Below are 25,695 nucleotides of genomic sequence, written 5' to 3'. Positions count from 1 at the left end.
TGACTTGTGAAGACCAGGGGGTCGTGCTGCATTGGCATGGGTTACACTTCAACGAGGGGTTATGAAAGAATCCAGGGAGCCAATCACAGATGTACGTGAGGGGAGTATGTAAGGGGAGACCAGGGCTACAGTACATTTAGTCCTGTTCTTGGTTGGCTACACGTGGAGTTCTGTAGGCGTCCAAAGCTTTGTGACACATCGATGAACCCAGCGCAAATAAATCCAAGGAGCACAAAACATTTCACACAGTAAATGGAGGGAGTTTGTTGAATCCACCCTAGGCGCCTGCTGGGGAAAGATTCTTTGGCTCGGTCTACTACAATTAGGACTAGTTTGCACTGAGCCAGAACCTATATGTCATCCCTTGTTGCTCCCCAGGACAAAGACTAAGGAGTACTTCTCAGAGACGCCATCTCATCCTCAGTGTCCCTCCAGTAGCTCATTAACCCCAGGCAGATCATTAGCTCCCCCCTTATCCTAGCCCGAGAGTCCATTTGATGTGTCTCCTCCTTCCAGAGGGTCGGGCTAAGCCCGATCAATCCCTGTTTTAAAAGGGCCAGTAATTGTGGCCGTATGCTATTTCCAGATTGCCTTAGGCCTTCCAAGAGCAATCTTTCCAAGCATCAGTTGGCGGGCATGGGGATGAGGTGGGCACAAGGTGAAGGCATGATTGGAAACGCGATCACCGGTTGGAGGCTTCCTTCTTCGTCAAGTGTGTGTGTGTCAGATGGATGATGAGTGCCTCAAGGTACGCAACTGACCCCCATCTTCTTTAGGCCCCAATGGGAACACAGTATTTCCACTCTACTCTCTCCTCAGCCTCGAAAGCACACGTGGACCTAAACAGCAACCACAGTTCACAGGCCACATCCAAGCTGTCATTCCACATTAGACTCGGCTTAATGGTAGAAGATGAACTTTACCCCTCTGCTTCCTGAAGGTCAAATTCAACTAAATAAAAAAGGAACACATTGAGAAATCTAAATAGTTATGTCCACAACATGTCTGCAAAATGTTCTTTTCCCCCCACAAAGTGTGAATTGCAGCTAAGTGCTGGTCCATAAAATGACATAATCGATAAGAACACCAACACCATAAAACATGCCAATACCTGCCTCATATAGATTCATAACGGGCAGCATCATAAACCTGCAAAACAAGGCCATCTGTCAGGAGTAAAGAGGCATTTCGCAGTCGACGCTCACATCGCCACATCTCAATCACACAAAGCTGACACCTCCGCTAATGTACTCTCTGCCTTCTCAAGCACAAGTCTACTCATCAGAATATGTCAACAGCTACAGCATATCGTATCGTTGCTAATGTGCGTTTTGTCCTACTTTATGAGCTTCCCATTGTCGAGCTGAAGGCTCCAAGATTGAGCCCATTATCAAGTGGGAGCCATTCTTCATGTCTAATGGTTTTCCTCATTAAACACGGAACTGTGATGTGCCGTAATTTAGCCTGTCGCCTCGGTGAAGGAGGAAAGAGGACCAACAGCGTGCAACGAGGGAAACGAATGCTACCTGAGCTGCACTGAGAAAAACAGGTTGAAAAACAAACCAAACGGAGGGAAATGTTCTCATGCTTCAGGTTTTATATATCGTGAGTTGTCGCAAAGGCTCTGCCGGCAGACTGCCTTTGTGTTCTGGACTCGGTTCTTCACAGGTTGTCTTCTGACAACAGATGCATGTCATGCAAGGTTGTACTCTATAAAATGATCAAATGTACATAAAAGGATGAGTAGACTTCGTACCCAAGAACAAGCAGATAAGCAGAACTGTGTATGACTGAATAAGGTTGTCGGACTATACGATACATCTTAACGAACCTAAACCGCCAACAACTGCATGCATTGTAATTCTTTAAATTGTAGCAGTGCTGGATGCATTAGGGAAATAATTCAACATGGGACACAAGTGAATCAGCATGACTGACTGATCGGTACACTATAGGAAACCAATTTACATTGGCCACTTTGTTTGGCAGTGTGAAGTTCCCCAGAATAATGACAAAGAAACACACTTAACCAGAGGTCACTGCTCATAACCAAACCAATTAGCTTCATGTCGTGTCATGTAAATGCATGCAAACCAGAATCTGGAGTAGGTCGAGTCCCTGCAAGACCATAAAACCTCGAGTCTGTCCTTGTTTCCGGACTACAAACATAGCATTCCTGCGGTTTCAGAAGGAATACATTAGTTTTGTGGGCTCATATTCCAGTCCAATATCATTTATTATTAAAGGAGAAACATGAGCCGCATTTAGGATTTCCGTCAGGTTCTAAACGTGACCTATTAATACGACCCAACATCCGATGATCACATGATCACTCTGACATTGCCAAGGAGAGGGTACCCAAAGGTGAAAGGGGGTCAGATGGCTGAGCGGTTAGGGAGTCGCACTATTAATCAGAAGGTTGTTGGTTCGATTCCCCACCGTGCCAAATGATAGTGTTCTTGGGCAAGGCACTTCACCCTACTTGCCTGGGGGAGAACGTCCATGTACTTACTGTAAGTCACTCTGGATAGCGGCTGCTAAATGACTAAATGTAAATGTGAAAGGACAGGAACAAAATAAAAATCTAATCCAGTGACACACCCACTTCTCTGAACCAGCGGTTTCTAAACCATCCATCTCCCCAGCCAGACTGAAAGCCCACACAACTCCTGCCTGCAGAGCGGACAGTTCACTATTATCTTAAACAAAAGACCTTACGTTTGAAAGCACTGCCTGTCAAGTATGGTAGTGGGAAGGGAGGGAAGGAGATGGGAGGGAGGGAAGGAGATGGGAGGGGGAGGGAGGGGTGAGGGAGGCTGGGTGTTAAGTGCTTCCTTGTCGTGCTGTAGCAGTGTAGTCATAACTCATAACGCTGCCAGCCTGGAGAGTCAGAAGAGTGAAATGGGATTTGCCGTATTCCCATTCAAGATGGATGACGGGGAGGAGAGAAGAGAAGACAGTTACAGATGTGTCAGTCAATCTGCTCTATGGGTGAACTCTCCACCTCTCATTAAGTCAATTGGTCACCAAACATCTGTTATTCCCTCCATTAAACCAAACACAATAATGCCATTATATGATGGCCACATCATCTGGTAATAGTGTTCATGTACACCCCAGGCAAAAGGGTCATGTTGTATTGCTATTATGATACATACAACATATCCTATAGTACATTTCTATATCGCTCCTTCATAATCATATAGCATGGTGGTAATTAGCATTATGGAGGACTCCACCCTGCTGATACTGTGGCTGGTTTGGTAATGAGATGAGCAGCAGAGTTGATAAAAGCATTTGGTTGCTGCTTAGTTGGAGGGCCCTCCACTGGAACCCACCTAAAATGGATTTTTAATTTCCCTTTAATGGCAGCGTGTTGAGTACATACAGACCTCGCGCTGCTTTCACTGGGGGGGGGGGGGGAGAGAACCCTTGGCCTTAGGTGGCATGTACGTTCGCACACACACATCCTAGAGCGCAAACATACACTCGCATCTTTGTATTATTGTTGGGCCGGCATGGCCTGTTCACAGCAAAACAATATTTTTGTTGGCGTGTGTCTCTTCGCACAGAGACACGCACAGGTAAACACGTTGTGTGGACAGATATGCAAACAGACAAACTAAACGGCGCCTTCCACAGCAAATATAGACAAACAACTACACACACACGGCCTCATACGCTAACACAGACACAGGGACACACAGGATATCTAGCTGCAGCATGCGTGCAGCCAGTCTATCAGCCGCACGCGCATGTAAAGGTTACCGTGTACACAGACAGACAGAGGTGTGGATTGGCACCCAGCTCCAAACGGAGTGTACCACTGGCATGGGACGGCACGGTCCATTTATACAGCAGGACATCGGGTCAGGGACTGGACTTTTTCCATCAAGTTATAAAATACCAACGAGGCCCTTCCTCTTTCCGCCCAGCCAGCAGGTCTGCTGCATTCCTGAGAGGGTTCACTTGAACTCAAGTCCTGCGTCACACACAGCCTGGTGTCACACACCGGTCTAAGCTGTCGGAGGGTTTGGTTGCGGTGGAGGGGGTTTGAAGGTCAGGATTACTGATATTAGACTACCTTAGGCATGAGACTGCACAACGTGATGTAGTTTGGCCCTGCCAGGAGGGTAATCAGCCAGAGTAATCATCCAGGGTAATCATCCAGCTAGCTAACCAGCATCATTGTAGCCCTCTCTGTCACTAGCCAGCTTTCGGACTGAGCGTCACAGAGTCCCCACAGTGATTTAATGTACAGTGATTCAGCCGTTGGTGCAAAATGGAGCACAGCGAATACAGTAGCTGTCAGTGAGGATGCGAAGGTTTGTCTCTTCTCGTAAATGAAGATTGCCGGTGTGTGAGTGTGTGTGTGTGTGTGTGTGTGCGATCCTATTATTTGAACATTGCATCTTCTGTTCTTGTTTAGGGTCTTGTTACGATTGGAGCTGCACAGAGGTCGGAGGAGTACAGAAACCCTCCGGTGAACCATTCATAACGTTGTAAGCCTCCGCTATGCTAAAGACCTGGTTTAATTACGGAAGACTAGAGCCAAGTAGAAAAGCGTTATAATCGGATAGGCGAGCTGGGTCTAACAGAGAGGAGGGATTCATCCTCATTACGTACAAATCTAACATGTAACGCCGAAGGGCCAAGGTGATGGAGGGAGCGCATCCTCTGTGAGAAGACACGTGACCCAGGCTGAAGACAGAAGCTCACAGTGTGGGGGAGGACAGAGGCGGCGGAGGAGGCGAGCGCTAACACCTTGTTGCTTTGCATTTAAATTGAATTTGCGCCGAGGTTCCCCAGCGGGCTGCTCGCAATTATTTGCTCGCTGTGTCGTACGTCTTCCTTTTGTTTTAGTAGCACACGCTTAGTCACCCGTGAGTCACCTACATCCACATACTCGCAATGCAGAACTGGACTCATGCTACACAACCGCAAGACTCGACGCAAGCGCTGACCAAACGCAGAATCAATGTACACAGAAAACACGTTGACAGTTAGTGCACATTAGCTTCTCTCACTCATCGCCGGTCCTTTTCCACTACGCAGCCCTGAAGGGACATGGAAGCTGATGACCCCCTGCTGGGTGGAAGCACTCAGGGAGGAGAGACTTCCTGTTTACACCTGCTGGGTGTACGCTCTCAGGGAGGAGAGACTTCCTGTTCACACCTGCCTGGGGCTTGCATCCGGCTGTTTTCCCCCCTGGAATGATGGAGGGGGAGCTCCGTTTTTCTGCATGGTCATCCATGACGGGGACGAGAGGGAGTGATGGATTAGATTTACAAAAGAAGGGATGGAGGAAGGTCTGGAACTAATGTTGGAATCGAGAGCTAAGATTGCATTCATGTTGGTCAAGGTTAACCCCAACTTCAACATTAGATTAAGGTGCCTCTCTGGGTCTCTATGTCGGTCTCTCGCGCTCGCTCTCGCTCTCTCTCTGTCACATATACACACACTAACCTAATCAGACACAGGATCACATTTTCCTTAATCCCCTACACAGTGTATGTGGATGGTTAGAGACTGCTGCACTTTTTTAACAATTTGTTATTTGGCAGATTTCATTTGTTTTCCATCAATCAAAGCACAATACCCCATAATGACATTTGAAAACATGTTTTCATAAATGCCTTAGGCAACGATTATAGCTCTTGAGTCTTCTTGGAAATACCCCTACCAGCTTTTTCATAATTTGGTATTATGAAAAGACTGATTTCAAAAACAAATCAATAAACCTAGTACATTCAGAATTTGATGGGTAACACAAAAAGGAAGGGTTCTGAATACAGTCCAAATGCACTGTACAGAAGGTTCTGTAGTAGGTCATTTCCTAAACAATAGTCTTTGCAACTATGACCCTGGGACAAAAATGGTCTTTCAAATGAGACAACAGGACATGATCTATGCACAACAACATCCTGGTACATAAGATGGTCCTGCTTCACTGGGACTGTTGCTATGACTCAGGGGTCAGTCAGCCCATGTGGTTTACCACAGCAGGGGTCATCGAAGAAGAAGAAGGTGACTGTGTGCACGGAGGTGTGTGCATGCCAGAGTGTGTGTGTGTGTGTGTGTGTGTGCATGCCAGAGTGTGTGTATGCCAGAGTGTGTGTGCATGCCAGAACCTTTTTTTCCGGGGCAGGTGGGCACAGTTTGCTGCAGACTTTCTCAAAGGAACGCCACAGAGAGCAGGAAAATGTCGAACTAATCAACCGGTACTAAAGCCACAGAGGGTGTAATTACAAAACAACAGTGCTTACACTTTCCTCCCAGAGCTATGTTCACACACTCCTTGCAGCGTTGCGCTAGTATAGTGTTACACCTCCAGCCACTGAAAAGGAGTGTTACTCATCCAGATTGGTTTTGGTTTAATTAAACAAGGGCCATCTTGTTTTGAATAGCTCTACAAGGCTCTATTTCGAGTCAAACTGAAACTCAAGACTTATTTAGTCATTTAGTAGACGCTTTTATCCAAAGCGACTTACAAGAAAGAGCAAAAGGTGCATAGGTCAATGTTCATAAACTACGAGATAGCCCCAAAACAATGTGGGTAGCCAAAACATGAAGCATACATTGTGAAAAGCAAATAAGAGTAGAACCAGAAGAGCATGTAGTCAAACAAGTTACAATTAAAACGACATGATCCTCGAAAGTGCTTTAGTGTACCTGGAGGAAAGCAAGCAACAATAATATAATTCACAGCAAGTACAAGTAGTTAAATCAGTTACAACTAACCAACAAATGTGACAAGTCCCTCAATAAGTGTCATTGTGTTCCTGTGGGTGGGGGTTAAGCGTTCAACTGGCTGACAGAGTCAGGTACAGAGAAAGTTCTTCCTCAGGTACAGAATGTCTCCTGCACTCGCTGAAGAGAAAGAGTCAGTCCTCTGCATTTCAATCTGACAAACACATTAAGGGCCACCAGCGCAGTGCTCCAAAACGACTGCCGGTCCATGCAGGCCTCTGCCTTTTTATTGCCTGTGTTCATTTGATATCTTGACATTTCATGAGAACCACTGATGGCTTTTAGTGAAAGGCACTCGCTCTGTTACCAAATTCAATTTGGAGCCCATCGAAAATGACTTGAAAGCATTTCCAAGTCACTGCCATTGCAAATAAAGAAATAAAGAACTTGACAATTTGGCTTTATTTCCTCCATGCCCACACCAAACAGAAACATGATATGAATGAAAAGGAATTACGAAAATTGAGTGGGACAAGGCAGAGAAAGCGTGTCGATAAGATAATGTACATTATGCGCAAGGCATAGTTTACGTGTATGCAATTTCATTGGGACAGTGTCCCATGTAGGATACCGTCATGATAAAAAAAATGCCATTATCTGAATAGGCATTGTGGGTATTAAGTTGATCCTCTTTCCCAGGGGGCTGCATTGATTCTTTCTGTTGCTGTAGGGCTGCAGCAAGACTCGGGGGCCCTGGCAATTTGGAGCTAACCATGCATGTAGAGGACATGCTGTCCCATCAGACAGTGAAAGGGCTCACCTGATAGGGGCTGACCGAGGAGGAGGAGGGGGGGGGGGGGGGTGGGCGGCAAAGAATGGCGGAGAGATCCAGGTTGGACCAAGTTGGACAGGCAGGAGAAAAAGAGAAGTCGATTGGCGTTTTTTTTCCCACGTCTGCCTGACTAAGTTAACTTGCAGATTTAATACACAAGACACAAACACGATGTACAAACTTGTTCTGTGTTGCTAGGTAATGACACACAAATATCTAAAGGATTGTTTTTAATTCCTGCCATAGATTACCTCCCCCCTGAATGCAGCACCTAAAGTCTAAACAAGCCAAAGACGACCAGGTGGATCGGAAGGCAGAGCCAACTTCCTAATCTAACTTCACGAAAGTAAGGCTCAGTAGCGAGAGAGCCAAAACACAGGTGAGGCATAATGACGCGAGACACGAAAAGGTGAAAAACACTGAATAAAACACACAAATCAAGCTTGCGCCAATGGAGATCCCCTCTCGTTGCCCGCCATCCGAAAGGGCAAAGTCTCGCTTTGGCACTCCTTCAATGTCACCTCGGCCTCGCATGGTCAGACACGCCTCTCCTTACTTCGTTATCTAACAAATGGAGATTTCGACATCATTGGTCTTTCTGTTTTCATAGATTCCCTCTCCGTGTGGGGCTCTTGTGTGGTCCAGCAACCGGGCAGGTTAACAGGGGTCCCTCAGGGCGACAGACACAGAAGTACCCAACACACAAGCCTCCCCCCTCGAGATCCTCTCCACGCTTCTAAAAATAACCTCGCTGTTCTTTCCTCTGAAAGCGACTCATTTACCAACATTAGTGCAAATGGGAAAACTGATTACATTTGCTATAAGGGCTAAATTGGAATGGACTGCAGGGTTCGGGTAACCAGGGGGCCGTAGCCTAATGCAAATGCCAGAAACACAATGACTTGTGGCTTCCAAGAAGACCTGGATGCAGTGCAGGGCTTATCTCAGGCAGCAGACAAACAACAACCTTTACAAATGTAAATGTCATCTAGATTTTCCATGAGTGAAAATATGTAAAACACACCGTTCCATTTCTCGGTCTTGCATTGATCACAAAAGCAATAGATTAAATCAAATTGTCTGTGATAAAAAAACGAAGAAAGCAAGCAAGGATAAAGGTTTGGGACTATTCAACTAGCAGAACATTTACTTTGAGTGCAAATTCACTATTAAGAACAGAATAAAAATAAGATTGTTCATATAATCTATATGATATCATCATATATATATATCTATATCTATATATAGATATCTATCTATATATAGATATACAGTGCCCTCCAAAAGTATTGGAACAGTGAGGCCAATTCCTTTATTTTTGCTGTAGACTGAAAACATTTGGGCTTGACATCAAACGATGAATGTGAAACCAGAGATCAACGTTTCAGCTTTTATTTCCAGGTATTTACATCAGGATCTGATGCACAAATTAGAAAATATCACCTTTTTGTTCGAACCCACCCATTTGTCACGTGAGCAAAAGTATTGGAACATATGACTGACAGGTGTGTTTTGTTGCCCAGGTGTGTCCTATTACATACATTATTCAATCAATAAATACCACTGAATGTCTACACTCAGGTTCAGATTGGGTAAGATAGGTTTTGTCTATGCAGACTGTATTCAGAGGTGAAAACAACATGAAAACCGGAGCGCTGTCTTTGGGTGAAAAACAAGCAATTGTGAGTCTTAGAGAAGATGGAAAATCAATCAGAGCCATTGCAGAAACATTGGCCATAGCCAGTACAACCATTTGGAATGTCCTGAAGAAGAAGAAAACTACTGGTGTACTAAGTAACAGACGTCGAACAGGTAGACCAAGGAAAACATCAGCAGTTGATGACAGAAACATTGTGAGAGCTGTAAAGAAAGACCCTAAAACAACTGTTAGTGAGATCAGCAACAACCTCCAGATGGCAGGAGTGAAGGTATCACTATCTACTGTTCGCAGAAGACTTCATGAACAAAAGTACAAGGGCTACACCAGAAGATGCAAACCACTCATTAGCAAGAAGAATAGGAAGGCCAGGCTGGAATTTGCCAAAAAGTACAGAGATGAACCTCAAAAATTCTGGGACAAAGTTTTATGGACTGATGAGACAAAGATTAACTTTTACCAAAGTGATGGAAAGGCTAAAGTTTGGAGAAAGAAAGGAACTGCTCATGATCCCAAACACACAAGCTCATCTGTGAAACACGGTGGAGGTAATGTCATGGCTTGGGCTTGCATGGCTTCTTCTAGGACGGGCTCATTAATCTTCATTGAGGATGTAACACATGATGGCAGCAGCAAAATGAACTCGGAAGTCTACAGAAACATTTTGTCTGCCAATTTAAGGAAAGATGCAACCAAACTGATTGGCAGAGCCTTCATCATGCAGCAAGATAACGACCCAAAACACACTGCCAAAACAACAAAGGAGTTCATCAGGGGCAAGAAATGGAAGGTATTAGACTGGCCAAGTCAATCTCCAGACTTAAACCCTATAGAGCATGCATTTTACCTGCTTAAGAGGAGACTGAAGGGAGGAACCCCACAAAACAAACAACAACTGAAAGAGGCTGCAGTGAAAGCCTGGGAAAGCATCAAAAAGGAAGAATGCAAAAGTTTGGTGACGTCAATGGGTCACAGACTTGCTGCAGTTATTGAAAGCAAAGGATTTGCAACTAAATATTAAGTCTTATTCACTTAAATATGTTTTAAGTATATCTGTTCCAATACTTTTGCTCACATGACAAATGGGTGGATTCAAACAAAATGTGATATTTTCTTAGTTGTGCATCAGATCCTGATGTAAATACCTGGAAATAAAAGCTGAAACGTTGATCTCTGGTCTCACGTTCATTATTTGATGTCAAGCCCAAATGTTTTCAGTCTACAGCAAAAATAAAGGAATTCGCCTCACTGTTCCAATACTTTTGGAGGGCACTGTATCTATATATAGATATATATATAGATATATATATATATATCTAGATATCTCTATCTCTATCTATCTATCTATCTATCTATCTATATATATATATATATATATATATATATTAGTCACACCATATGTATCTATGATGCAAGTATGGAAAGTCTGCCTCTACATCCAAACACCATGCTTCTCTTTCTAGATCGATTTGCAATAGTGTCAGAGGGTGTGTGCCTGTGTGTGTGAAGGCAACACAAATAGTGCCGAGTTTTGAGCCTCTCGACGCAGGAAGCTGTAATCAAATCTCGCTGTCTCAAGGGTGACATTAATGTGACAAGCTCATCATTCTCTAATTATTCATTGTACATCTAATTAATCCAACGCCATTCAACCTCGGGTGGGGGGGCAGGGCGTCCCAACAACCTGTGCTGAGCCTTCGCAATAGCGGCTGCTAATACATACACGCTTTGGGAAACTATGTCAGGAACACAGACATGCACTTTGCCTCTGCTAATGACCCTTAAGGTCGGGTTGAAGACCAAGCTGAACCGTCTCCAAACTCGCCTTTCAAATCGAAGCCTGACAGAATCACCTTGCTGAACCAGCTGTTTCCCATGTCTCTTCTACACGACACCTGCAGTTTCACTCGCAGTCGGGTCCCATTCACAACAGAGCCGGCACTTTGACTTTGTGTACGGCACATCAATGCCCTCCCAGCAGGACCGGTGGTTGGTTTGAACGCGGTGTGGGTCAGCTGACCACCGTGGGGCGGCGTGCCCTCTGACGGGCGCGGCTCCTGAAGCTCGCAGCAGCTGCCAGTCCATGCCTGGCCAGCCAATCAGGCCCTGCCCGCCCAGCCAATCAGGCCCTGCCCGAGATCTGATATGGAGGCAGGTATCTCCAACAGATCTCCAGCTTCCTTGCCAAAACCAGCCAACTGTAGGATAGGAGCCAGGGAGAAAGGTTGTTGTGTGCCGGCTCTGACACCGATACTCCCTCTCCTTCATCCTATGATGTCAGGAGCCCGGGGAGGATGTCACTGACACGACAAGGATGAACCCTCGTTAGACGTGTCGTGACAGGCAGCCTTGTATTCGGCCACATGTTCACTTGCCTGTTTTTGCACAAAGGGAACAAGGGATAGCGCGAGACGTCTTTGTAGAAAGTCTTCAAGCTACGCTCAAAAGTGGGCCAGAGGTTTTGAGGACGCTCAACCACCCAGGGACAATATATAGCTCTCACCTGTGACTATTGCAATTTGATTGTCCTACTTTCCCTGTATTCTGTCTGCGAAGGCTTGTCCGTGTCTGGAAAAGCAAAGTGTAGTCATCCGAAAAGGTCTGGTCATCCAAGGCCTGGAATTGTGCTCCAGGGTCATTTGGCCAATGCTCACTCCGAAGTGGCCCGTCTACGAAGAACAAACTCGTGGACTGAGAATAAGGTCAAGTGGTTAGAGAAAGCTCGTCCTTTCATTTCCGTCTGAACAACGCATACCAGGACCCAGTGCTGAACCAGTGGGCTTTAGTAAACCTTGCATGCCGTGATCAGGGATCTGCAGCTTTCTTCTTGTGGCACACGGATGCTGCACAGGTAATCAAGCGTTCCAGTCCACTGGGCCTGAAAGGCAACATTACACAATGCTAGTTAGCCATCTGTTATTGTTGTGCCTGTCCAAATAAAATAGGAGACTGTCTGAGCCGAAAATGGCGCTTTATAAAACACACGCAAAACAACCACTGACGTAATCAAGTGTGTCATTTCTTGCCATGTCCAATGGTTTTAACATAATTGTGAAAATAATTGAGTTCATACGGGTTCAACTGAAAATAGGAACCGGAATGACAACAGCAGAGGCTCACGTTCTGGTCTAGTGAATGAGGTGGAATTCTCAGGTTTCAGGTCCAGGTAGGGTGGGACAGGGAAGTTCAACAGTGAACCTGGTCTGCCCACACGAAACAGAAACACGTCTGCAGAGGAATGACAACCCAATCTGCCTGCCGCATATCAAATATTCAGTGTGGGTCAGGGGATTGTGGCCTTGAGCGTGCTGTCCCTAGGGCACAGGTGGAACAGGACCTGCTAATGGCTGTCGGGAAGCCTTGCAGAGGGAAATGTAGAAGGGATGGCCACTTCGGGCACACGTGTTGATATATCCACATACAGGATGTTAGCACTTAAACATGCCCACACACAGCCACGTGCACCAAGTTTGATATCAACGAAATACAGTGCTAGACAAAACCAGGATGTACACAATACCTCTCGTTTCTTAATGCCAGCAGACAAATGTCTTTTTGACAAGTACAAAAGCAGTTTATATTGCAAAACTCCCAACAAAATACTTCCCAACCAAACAACAAAAAAAATGAAAAGACCTGGAAATATGTCTTCATAGCACACAAAGGAATTGCATCGACAAGCTAAATCAAATTACTTGAAATCAATGGGAGCCATTTGAACTGTTTACAAGAGCGCCCCAGCCTCTCTCAGTTAAGAAAAAAGAAAAAAAAAAAAGTTACCGCACCACAACAACTTCAATAACCCGACAAACTAGGGAAAGTTCTTCTAGTGACAGGGGAGTGTGTAGGGGGGGGGGGGGGGGGGGGGGGGGGGAGCAGGCAATGTTCTGGAATCAGTGCCAAGGATCTGAGCCTGTCGTCCTGAGAGCGGATGATGCATTACAGGAGCCCGTGCTGCTGCCGGCTCCACTGGTCAGGAGGCGGAGGACTGGAGACAGGAAACACGGCTGTGACGGGGGGACGGGGGCAGTCCACACCCCCACTGCACCGCCAGGAGGGGGCGCTGGAGAGCGCCACGGAGGAAAATGCACAAGACACGCGTCTTTGTCGCTAAAGGCCGGAACCCATCCACAGGATAGCAAATCACGTGCCAAAACGGTAAAACATAAGTGTGAACTGTGTACATCGCTTCAAGACATCCAGCATGGCAGGATGGATCGGCCACATAATCCCTTAATCTCCCTGGGCAACGTTGATGAGGTCAGAGGTGTTAAGGATTACCCCGGTGCAAACAAAGGATAAATCCCGGCTGTTTGAATATATCGAATACATAAGAGTGCCGACAGGGCTCTTTTGTTTCACCAGCGGAGAACCTGTTCATCTCTGATTTGTTTCCTCCTCTCTTCCTCAGGGGCGGGGCACTGCTGAAAAATTCAAGGCCTGCCAGAGAGCGGCTGCCAACATAGAAAGTGACATGAATACAAATTGAACAGCTGGTCTACTGTACCAAACACATTATCACTGTCGCCTTGCGAGCAGTGCAGGTCGGAAACCGGTTCGCTCCAGTGGCCCGTGGTGTGCAAGATCAGCCTGTCTCTATTTCACTGTCGAGCTTTTGGATTTTCCTGTATGTTACGAAATGAGAACCACATTCAGTACCCAGCCCTGAGCCAGGTCCTAACACTAAAACTCACCAAGTGTCACCTTGTTCCGGCAGCTTCTACCTTGCATCTCAATAGTACCAACACCCGGGATGATAGAGAGTGCGCTACACTACATCACGTGACACGAGCCAGTCTTCACCACAAGCCCTGCTCCGCCTGCCCCTGAGAGAGTAAGTGATCAATGAAGCAGCTGCAGTGGGTCCGTTCCACGACAACGACCCGCTCAATTATAATCCCATGGTCCGCTAACATATGTCATCTATCATTCCGTTCTCCTGGTCTCCCACACACACGGCAGTAGCTGTGCTCCAAACCATTCATTATCGGAATGGCAAATCAGGGCCTAGTTTATAGTGCCCAAGAGCACAGACCTAATCACCATATTGTTAGCAAACCTCTTAGGTTCATTAAAAAGGTTTGCCGTTTTAGTTCTCAGCACACACTTGTTGGAGTGTGACGCGAGGCCATGCTTACTTAGCAAGTGATAAACTGTCTATGACTAGGTGGCTAAGGTCAATAGAAGGCAGTTTCTTAGACTCAGCAAGAAAGGACCAGAATGACCTCCACAGAGACATACTGCTGGACTGTTTATCTATACTTATCAATAATAAATAGAGTGTGGGTTCAGAGAATCGATGTAACCGGGGACAACAACTCTTGATCTCACTCTGGAATGTTGGGTAGCGGAATGTTGGCGACTGCAACCCATTCATGTGTTCATGAAGTGCTTCCAAGACACTATCGTACTTGACCCTCCAGTTTTGTTCAATTCATTTTAATTTGTTCTGTGTTTCAGGTCCAAAAGACCACCCCATTGCAGCTTATACATTCATAGAATGTAAATATTTGATCACCTAATATTAGATGTTTTTTTTTATCAATTTCAGTGAACATTATACGTGTTGATGTTCTACTATATTAATGGCCTACAAACCTTTTTGACCTGAGCTCACCACAAGACAAATTTCTGAGAAAAAAAAGCATAATGTATGATTTCTTTAGACTATTATCCATACTCAAAATATAATGTGCTATTTATCCCAAGCATGTGGGAGTTTGGGAGAGGATGTCTCTCTGATGGGACACACTGGGCATGTTTCGCAACTCAGTTTGAAACACTAACTGTCGTCTTCCTTATTCATTTCTAAACACAGGTCATGTTTGACTGGGAACACCACAGGTTTACAAAAGTAAATTAAAACATCTCAAATGTTTTGCCAAAGTCATGGAACCTAACGACAATCAGAATAAACAAACTGAACTTCTTTGAAATCTTTCAAAGAAAAAACATGGACAAATTCACCTGGAACACAGCAAGAGGGTTGAAGTGAGGGTTCAACAATACAGAAACAGTGGCGGCCCAGCAACATGCAGTAAAGAAAACCAAGAATGGATAATTTAAATTGTTGACTGAATAATGCATAGGTAGCTACTGCATTGACTCACTGCATGCTAGCATTACATGGATTGCCTTATCCCCAAAAATCTCTGAAGGTTGCCTTTGTTCTGTATTGAACCCCTGAACATGGCTATTTGGTGTAATCTAATTGAATCCCTTAAGAATCCAGTTCAAACCTGTTGCTTCATTATCATTATGCAGACAGCACTTTTATCAATATGTGCTTATGAAGAGGCAACGGCTTCTGGGAATAAATTGGATCAATGACAGCCTGTCAAAGTTTATGTGTATGTACTGTAGTCATTTCGGATCAGGCTTAACAGATCGCTGCATGACCCTAAAACACTCCAGGCACTTTCAATGAGTATATACTCTATATTAGATCATTCTCTGCAAAATAGCCTCATGTATTACTTGTTAATGAAGATAGATATACTTTAAGGTTGTTAAAAGGCTTTTCTACCCACGGCTAATGACTGAAAATAGCACAAGCACTTGTGAAGTATGATGGGGAACAGTGAAAAGGATGTGCATGTCTAGAATGATCTATGTATAGCACATTGTGGGGGGTACTTAGTCTTTATTAAGCTTTGTTAGTACACTTAAGTCTCAACTGTTGTAGCTGGCACTGAATCCCTGTCGTAGCCGTGCACCCTAGGAAGCTTGGAGGGTATTGGAAAAGGCAGATGAGGGGTGAATGTCAAGGCACCTGCTCTGTGAGTGATCAGATTAGAGGATCAAGCATCCCTTCTTCAGTCCCTTCACATATCCCCCATCCTTCACTTCTCCCCACTGCTATTATTTATATATTAACCTTTCTGACACACACACACACACAAACCCCGGAGCCTCTAACAAGCACGAGCCAAAACTGTTAAATGTCTCTCTGAAAGGAGCCTCTTCAGAGTCCTACAGCAAACCACGACAGCAGTAAAAAGTGAAACAGCGAGGCAGTAAAAGGTGTCAGTTCGGGGCTTCATGCTGCATGCATTTCTCCTCACTCTATTTTACAGCCCCGTGGATCAAGTCGCCCTAAACGAGCGAGTCAAGATACAGTACACATGACGAAAGCCAGGAAAACACCGGTTCCTATCACGAGGACGAGCAAACTGTCAGGTCCCTGTCCAGATGGAGAGAACTGCGACTGAACTCTGTCCAAGCCGCCGTAAACTTTACCTGTGTTTAGAGTCCCAGTGATGAACCTGAACAGGTAGTGGGCACATTTAAAGATCTGTCTCTTGCACCTCTTCCTGCAGCTCATCTTGGCTCGGGGGGGATCAGCGACAGAGGGGCTTCTTCAGGGTTCCAACCCGCCAATGGTCCTCCCTTTCTCTCTCTCAATTCCTCCCGGACCTCCAGCCCTCCCACACTGACAGGATGCCTCTTCTCCCTCCGCACCTGGGTTTGTGCTCTCGTTTTTGGCCCTGGGGTGCGAGCGTGGCGGCCGCGCCGGCTCGTGTGTGTGTGGAGCAGTGAGGGTCCGGTCTCCAGTGGGTGCTCCAAGAGCTCCGAGGCTAGGCGCCAGGGCTGGTCTTTTCTGCTGTAAGAGCCGGGACACTCTCCTCTCAGCAGGCAGCTGATTAATATTTCCTCACCAGCGGTTTCTCTCCAGGTCCCAGTAAGGCTGCTCTCTCTCTCTTTTACTCCCCCCTCCCTCCATTTGTTTCTTTTTTTCCCCTTTTACAACCGAGCCTATCCTCTCCTGGACTGACTTTCCTGTTGTTGCTCCTCCTCCATTTCTCTCACTCTGTTCTGTTTTATAGGATCGGTCTCTTTTACTATGGTGTCAAATGTCTCTCTCTCTTTTCCTCTCTCTCTCACACACTGTCTAGTCCGCACAGTGGTTCACCACTCTTGCTCTAGTTGTCTGTCCCCTCCTAAAACACACACACAGACACACGAGGCTCTCGTACTACACCGTCTGCTCACTCCACACAGCACCATCTGTGGATGTTTTGCCCTCACAGACAGTTGCCAAAGAAGGAGGGGCCTGATTGGCCCTGGAGAGATGCGGAGAGAGAGGGAGAGAGAGGCGGCAGCGAATTAACAACCCCTCCAAAAAAAAAACAGGTAGGAGAAGGAGTGAAGAGTAGACGGGCAGGAGAAAGGAGAGGCGGGGGAAGTGTCCGCCGCTCGAATGAATCAGCGATGACAGACGATTAGGGGCCTGTCACATGACGTGTCACACCGCGATCAAACCCAGAGAGAGCGGGGGGACGGCGTCAATAGAAGGAAACATGATCCAGGTGGGGAAAGAGGATGATGGAGGAGGTGGAGAAAGAGAGGGACGTTGGAGGGGATGGGGTGAGAGAGAGAGAGAGAGAGAGAGAGAGAGAGAGAGAGAGGAGTAAGGAGGAGATGGCGTGGGGGAAAGAAAGAGAGGCCAGATGTAAAGGGCAAGGGAGACTAATGATTTCAAGGAAACGTCATCTGACAAAGGTTGTTAGGAGAGATTTGTTTTCTTGTTTTGTTTTAGTTTTTTAACAGCCTGTGGGGCCATGCCTAAAATAGCACCGCCGGCTCCAATGGACGGCAGTTACATCAGAGACCCAGTACATCCCTGCTAATTAGCCCTCTACCTCAAAGACTGGCATCCATCAATGCCACTGTTCCTCTTCTGAAAGAGCTGTCATTCTCTCAAGCCCCCCCCCCCCCACTGAGTAATCTACACTGCCATTAATGTGACAGATCACCCTTCGTCCCCCGGTGTTATTTCAAGACTGTCCCTTGGGCCACAAGTGAGAACTTCTCTAGGTCTTCTGATTCATTAAGGGTCCATGTGGGGTCGTTACGCTCAGGTGTAAAAATAACATTCATGTTCGTGTTCATTTTCTTTCTCAGACAGTACAGTGAAAAGGAAATCCCAGTGAGTACATGGGATTTGGCGTGTGGATGGATGGGTGCATCCAGTGAGTGAAATAGTCTCTGTTGATACTGACGGTTTCTTGCATTCTGGTCCATGAGACACATGGATTCAGATTTCAGACAAAGGAGGGCAGATTGAGGACAGGTTGGGGGTGCAGGTTCCTCCTAAGAGCAGCAAGGAGCCTGCGATGGAACTGGTTTGAGATTCGGCACCGGCTCCAGACTGACACTCAAACTGCCTTGGTGGAAAAGGGCTATGAGTATTAGAAATGCTCCACCCAGACAGTCAACAATCAGGCACTCAGAGATGGCCCCTAAGGACAGTCATTATTGTCAAAACCCCTCAGACTGGACATACAATGCCAATAAATTATATTGAATAAAATAATTGATAAAACTGTTTAAAGGTGCATTCAATTCAATATTTTTTAACTGACAGCAACAGCTGATGCTCGGTGAAGCTCTCTCCTTGTTTACCTTTAAAAAGTCCCGCAGATCTAGCACAGAGGAGAGACACACAAACACACACACAAACACACCACTTCAATCATGCTGATCCGCTGAGGAATGAAGTCAGCTCCCAGGCGCTCCTTGGCAGCACAGAGTCCACACCCAGCCCCTGGGGAAGGAGACACTCAGATGGGGTCCAACAGAGAGAAAGAGCGTGTGTGTGTGCGCGCGTGTGTGTATGCTACAGTCCATGTGTGCTCAGTGGGCATCTGTCCAATATCTGTCTGTGAATGCACCATTCCTCAGGGAAAGATTTGCATCTGTGCAGCTCTCTCAACTCTCACCCAACCATGTATCCAGTAAACAAAAGGGGCCTCGTCAAAGTTTAGCAGAATTCCCTCCCAGTCCACAAGACTATTGGGGTATTTCAAGGTCGACTGGGGTCTTTCAAGGTTGCTCAGTTGCACCTTGTTTTGCTTCCTGGCCATGATTGGGCTTGTAACCATGACAATTCAGAGGTGACCAGATGGTCAGGGACTCGAGAGTGGAGGCCGTTGGCAGAGCAACAGCGGTTACACCATGAGGATCACTCAGGTATTGCGTGCATGCAGACCAAGTCTGGGGTCACAGAACATCACAGAGTTCATAGATCACCCTGGCAGCTTCCAGTACAACCTATAACAAGTATGCAACACATAATCACATTCCATGTCCATATAAGGCAGGCCACTCACAAGACAAGTCATGTTTACCTTAATGGGGATCCCATGACGAGAATCCTCTATTGCGCTGATGACTGAAATGGGCTCTTCAGAGAGCTGCTGTGCTACCGTTAACAGTAAAGGGCATTTTTCATTCGTAGATGGCTGATGCTCTTTGCCATAGTCGTAAAACATTTAGGTTCGGATCAGACTAACACTGCACTCATTCATCATTCTGCTATGTGTTATCCTGACAGAGGGCCAAATTTGAAGAAAAATATGTGTTCTGCTTGGTGGGAACTGCAACTACAGTGAGCTGACAACTGATTAAATGAGTGGAAACCTTCCAACTCTCTACCACAGCAAATCAGCACTTCAATTTATATTCAAGTACCCTTGCCCACATCAAAGTTCTGGTAGCCCCAGCCTCAGCCCACCTCCTCGGTGCCCTGGGATGGTGCGGGCCGCAGAAATGAGACCTGCTTTCAAGTCTGTTCCTGCTGCGAGGAAACATGAAGCAGCAGAGCTGTGCGTTTTGTGCGTCACTGAAATATTAACGGCTCAACCGTGGCCCTGTGACCTCCCGACGAGCCCCCCAGGGCAGGGCAAACAGCAGGGAATAGACCCCCCCACAGCAACCACTTCAGGAGGAGGAGGTGGCAGAAGAAGAGAAATGTATTCAGTACAGTACTGAGTGAGATGTAGATAAAAAAAAGATAGAGAACAGGGGAGGGATGACCACTGTCAGAAATATTACCACTGCTGTTTCCAAAAGCAGCGGTTGGATGGTCCAACACACACGTTAATAGATTCAGGAACCATGAAAAAGGATGTAACATACTGTATTTGCCAACTAAGCTGGAAGAGGCAGTACGGTTGACAGAAGCTGACAAAAGTGGAAATGAGTCGCTCGTGTGGGCTTGGATGCTGTCATGGTGATTAATACTACCAGGACAAGTCATTGTTGCAGTGTATTTTCTTTACTGTTAAAACTGAACCCAAATGCAAGGAATTCCAGTTTGTTTGTTTTTTTCCCTTCAACAATGTTGCCTACTGAATTAACCATGGCAGAGTTATTGATCCTTCTGGAGAACAATGCAGGGCCCATGGAGAGATGACAGCCATCAACAGAAAAAAAATGCATTTTGTAGAGGAGTAAAGAGTCAAGCTTTAATGGATATCCATTTGTTTGTTTGTACATAAGAGGAAATCATCAGTGGATAATAATGACCTCAACCAACTACTGATGGCTTCATCATTCATTTAACAATGTACCGGATAACATACAGCTTCAACATGTGAAAACAGTATCCGCGCTGAGCAGAGCCAAACCTTTTATCTTCCACTCTGGCATCCACCCCAGAGCCCTGTGTAAGTAAACACTTCCACACTTTGGGTTTCACCGGAATGAGAAATGACAAATACCTGTTGACCATCAACACTGCATGAGGCATCTACGTTCAGATGGGACAGTAAGGCTGGGCTCTCTGCCCAGAAACTCACAAACGGATAGGTAATTGGATGCAGTATTGCCAACATGTTCCCAGTGACATTAAACTGGTAAATCTTTGTGGTGAAAAGCCCCAGCTATTTCACACCACAACGCAAGCTCATCTAAACCAGACATCATTCCCATAAGTAAATAAGTAAGGTTAGGTTCTGCAGTGATTTTTATGATTCATCTTTTACAAATACAAATATCCTTTACCTAAATAAAATGTAACTTCACACAATTCTGGATGGCAACCCTCCCAGAATGCACCGCCATTACAGAAAAAAAAAAGTGTCTCCGATGGTAGGCTGCATTCTGCCATATTCTCATGTGGACCAAATTTGATAAGAGAGGCATTACACATTACACAAAAAAAGAACAGCTTGAGGCTCTTATGGGGAGATAAACAATCTGTCAGACATCCATGGACCCAGACATCCATGGACCTGCATGAAGTCACTAAGAGCACGGGCACAACAGGCATGAGCCACTCCGCTCTGTAGTGGCTAATGCGGATGACAGATAAAGCTGGCCGACGGCATCATTTGGTGGGAAGTCGGATCGATTTTCTGAGACGGAGAGAAAACGACCTGATGACGAGGCTGTATGAAACAGGCTGTATGAGCCCTGGCAGGCGCGGCCTATCCATGCTTAACAACCCCATAAACCAGGGGATTCATGACATGTCTTCTGCTCTACACTCGCTAGATCGAGTTAGCATTCAGGGAAGTGGCCCACACATTGAGCCATGGTCACAGCCAAGTGGGCTGCAAGGTTTGCGTCTCCTCAAAGCTTGTACTGTTCCATTAAGAACAAAAAAGCAATCAACAGTCAACCTATACACGCATGTTTAGTGTAGGAACAAAAGGGCTAAAAACAAAATATTGTTTTCCCTCAAAGCGACATGGCATTTCAAGCAGAGACGTTAGCTACATCAGCCTGGTATTCCAACTCCACCTTTGACCTCATAGTCTTCCAGTCATGAACTCCAATATCCTGGTGCCAACATTCAACATTCTGATGCTAGAAAAAAAACACCTTGGCCCAGCACACCACTCGAAGTTCATTTATCCACCCATCCAGTCCTTTATTGGCCATCTAGGAAGATCCATGTATGACAGACGTGCCATTACAAACCAATAAAGCACCTCAAAGTCCCATAGGGCACGTAGGGAGAGCAGCAGCCACCTAGCTGCAATGCAGACTTTTCTCTCTCTCGGTGACAGACTTTATTACCGTGAGCCTTTAACCTTGACACCGCAACATCCCCTGAGGGGCTCTCCACAAATGGGTGAGGAAAAACACTTCCCCTTCCGAAATGAAGTGTTTCCGAGACCGGGTGATAAGTGCCTATCAAGCCATCTTGGGAGGTTTGAGGCCATTGGTTTGAGGCCATTGGAAGACAATACAGTTGACTTATTCAGTTGTTTTCACGTTGCCGTCATCAGTGGTAGTCAGACTTGATGTGGGGTGCCGTATTGGAGAGGAGGTTTACCTCGTATGGTAGAAACATTCTCAGCTTATTGAATTGGTCTGCTAACATTAGCATTACTACCCCCACCTATGGGGGAAGGCCTAACAGTATGATGTTTCTCTACATGCTAATTCCATTGAGTCTTATGTACAGTCTAACACAGGTAATTCTGGGCGGTGGAATTCTTGCGACAAGGCAAGAGCCATGTAGTAGATATAAAAAATAAAAGCAAAAAGCAAATATTTACAAATATTGGCAAAAAAAGATACAAGTCTTAACCATCACTCTAGATTTCATAGAACCACTTGATATTCCTGGCATGATTTTTGCCATGATACTCCAAAACTGACCATGTGGCATCTGTCACAGCATATTATGAATCTATTACCACTGACCAATGCCTGCTCCACTCAGCTGCCCTGTGCCATCACCTCCATGTGTTGGCGGGCAGGACACAGACTCGTTTCTGAAAGGTTATTTCATTGTTCAAAACTGACATAATCCCCAAGAGATCCGACTTGCTGATGAGGTACTTGGAGAGAACAAAGAAGTGTAACAATGATGGCCTCTCAAGACTGGTGAGACGACAGGATATCTCTGTCATCCCGCGCACGACATCCAGCCGATGGGTTAATCTCTGTTGAGGTATCCAAGGAGGCTATTAACTGAGAAGACGTCTTTTGAATAGGAGTACAGATAAGGCCCCACCCTGACTTATTGCCCATTTGATAGCTGTAAAAAGTCTCACCTCCAGTGAACTTGAAAAGTTCTCAGGCTATGACAAGAGAACAGAGGGCATGTTTGACAAAGCTTCACTAGAGAGATAAACGGAAGTTCTTGTTTTTAACTGCTTTGTATTTAACTGCTGCTTTTGTGTTTTGTGGGTAACTTTGGCTCCTCTCCCTGGGACCGTAGGTCTTCTGTTGAAGCCTGCACTGTCAAATAAATCCCTGCCCTTCTCTCTATGGCACTGAGGAAATCGGTCTCAGCCATTTCCTGGTCAAAAGAAAAGATGCAATTCTTTCATGAAAGGGTGAGCATCTTGTCACTTGGCTTGTAAACAATCTAACGGGGTAATAATTTCTACCTTAAGCAAGGACAAACCATATCCATTATTTTTTTTGTACATACGTACATAGATGCGATGCCCCACTGTTTATGACCTTGGTCCCAGGCAAAGCCGCTGCAGGGCCGAAGATAATGTTCTCTCCCGTGTGTGTTTGCATGTCGGTCTGTATGTGTGTGACAGGATGATGCAAAAACTACCAGCCCGATTCGTATGAAACTTGGTGAAGGGGTGTAGCATCGGCCAACATAATTCTGACCATGATTCGTCATTAGGCTCTTAAACAATCAGTGCAAAAGAGCTGCAGTTCCTGTGCAGACAGGAGAACCTAGCAGAACAACCATCTCTCCAGCTCTCCATCGTAGTCAAAGCCCACCTGAGAGGTCACGACAGCTAGCCAGACTCGTTAGATCAGAGAGGTATATTAACATCGCATCGTTTGAGTATTGTAAAAGTCGAGACTTCAGGACCCCGGGTTCTGGACTGGATGGAGTGCGACAGAGATGGCATTCTGTCAGTCTCCCATGTATGCAGAGGAACACTGAAGCTATGTAAGAGTGTCTCTTTTTAGTACAGGTTTACTGTGCAACACTAGTTCACTCCAATGTTAAAACTTTTTTTTACTGTTGCTAGTTTACAGCTCTTCCCTGTTAAAATTACAGCATTTTTTTCAGTGCGGGGAATACATAGCGGTGCGAGAATCATTAGCAGACCCTGAAAGCCATAGTTTATGGAGCTTCTTCCCCCTCTGGCAAAGGACCAGAGGCACAGCCTCTCCTGTTTAGACCAATGGGTCCACAGAAGGTCATCCGGCTCCGGATAATGAAATACGGCCCTTATGTTCTCCTCTTTTTTTTTTTACAAACAAATAGCCCTCAAAGTGAACCATAAACATCCCAGTGTCGTAGCAGAAAACGTGTCAGTTGGAGTGCATTAGGGATCAGTCAACAGCAGTGTGTCTGCGCCTCGCTCTCGACTGTCCTGAATGGAGGCCTGCAGGGCTTTACCTGAGTTCAGGGTTTACTAGAAGCAGGTACTAGCAACAGGTCCCTGGTGGGAAAGGACTCCTACTTGGGGATGCAGACTGAGTCATGCCACATCAACCACTGCTTCCTTAAGTATACTAAAGGGGCTTGGTGCCCACATAACAGATGCCTTTCAGCATGGTAGTCATATGCAGCTGGGTAGTGATATCCCCAAGGCCTAGGCCCAGTTTAGCTGCTGGCCATTGAGCTGTAAGCCAGCCAAATTACATCCAAGGACTGGAGACAGGATGCCAAAAAGAACAAAAAGGACGGGGTCATTCATCAAATCTAAATGAGGAGTAATATTAGCCACATGAATACATTTTACACAGATCAGTTGTGTTTACTATGATATATTTCAGATACTGAAGTACAACATGGCCTTGAGTAAAAGTGGAAGCCTACATCAGCTTGAAGAAAGAAGAGCACACACACAGGATAAATATGTAGTGTTCTTTTCCTCGAGATAAAACGATACGCTTTTCGTGAGAGAGAGGGGGACAGAGGGAAGTTGACAGGAGAGGAAGACCAGGAGGGGAAAGAAAAGAGAAAATGAGAGTCCGAGAGTAATGAACACCTCGAGGCCTGAGAAGATAATGACATCCCTCCCACTGCCCCGCGTCTATCGCTGACGGAGTGCAGGCTCAGCTTTCGTTTTTCGCTGGCGGAAAAACCCTAATGAACTTCCTGCGAGGCCAAAGTTACCGGTATCCTTTTTCACTGCCCCCTCTGGCCTTTGAGGTCTTAAATACAAAGACCCTCAATGGAGACATCATAACTCTCACCCACCAGGAAGGGAAAGAGACACTGCTCACGTTGTAGGTCACCTACAGGATAGACAATTATGAGATACGGGACAACGAGAGTATTGAGGGAGACCATGATTAACTGGAGAGGGTAGGGTGGAGGTATATTGAATGGATTACATTGAATGGATTACATCCATCACCTCAAGTCACATTCAGACTTATTGGCTTATTTCATGAACGCTAAAGTTGTCAGCCGCTTGTACAATTCGATATGTCAAGCTTACAGTAGATTTGAGATCTGCCTCCAGACTGCTGTAGGTGAACACTGGGACAGTGGATCGCCAGTCCACAGTCACGTCCCAGCCTCGCTGGGAGTAGCGCTTCAGCGGATGTGGAGTCTTGTTTAACCAAGGTCACTCCTGCTTTCCTCCACAAATAAATGGCAGCAGGGAAGCTAACCCAGAGCTTGGTTGTAATTACCATCCAGTGAACTTTCCCCCTCTCCTGTAACTGGTGATGAATCAGAGGCGGCCAGGATGCAGCCAAGCTACCGTTCAGTGCACTTCCCTGTGGACCAGGATGCCAAGGGCCACAATATAAATTACAGCTACAACCCTCATGTTGTGGCTCA

The 25,695-nt window shown here is 45.9% G+C and overlaps 1 protein-coding gene across 3 annotated transcripts in view; it reads right to left on the bottom strand.

Moving 5' to 3' along the window:
- kcnip4a (potassium voltage-gated channel interacting protein 4a) overlaps positions 1 to 25,695 on the bottom strand; it is a 95,528-nt gene that overhangs the window by 58,737 nt on the left and 11,096 nt on the right. The window contains exon 1 of one of the 3 annotated variants that reach the window (XM_047048931.1): positions 16,419 to 17,218. The exons of the other annotated variants lie outside the window; for them this stretch is intronic. Coding sequence (XP_046904887.1) covers positions 16,419 to 16,503 — 85 coding nt within the window. The 5' untranslated portion in view covers positions 16,504 to 17,218. Of the gene's footprint in view, positions 1 to 16,418; positions 17,219 to 25,695 lie in introns of those variants that run through there. 3 annotated transcript variants of the gene reach the window in all.

This window comes from Hypomesus transpacificus, chromosome 25 (assembly GCF_021917145.1).
Source record: "Hypomesus transpacificus isolate Combined female chromosome 25, fHypTra1, whole genome shotgun sequence".
In the NCBI taxonomy this organism is placed as follows: Eukaryota; Metazoa; Chordata; class Actinopteri; order Osmeriformes; family Osmeridae; genus Hypomesus; species Hypomesus transpacificus.
The sequence above is the reverse complement of the archived record's forward strand: the minus strand, read 5'-3'. Positions and strand labels throughout refer to the sequence as shown.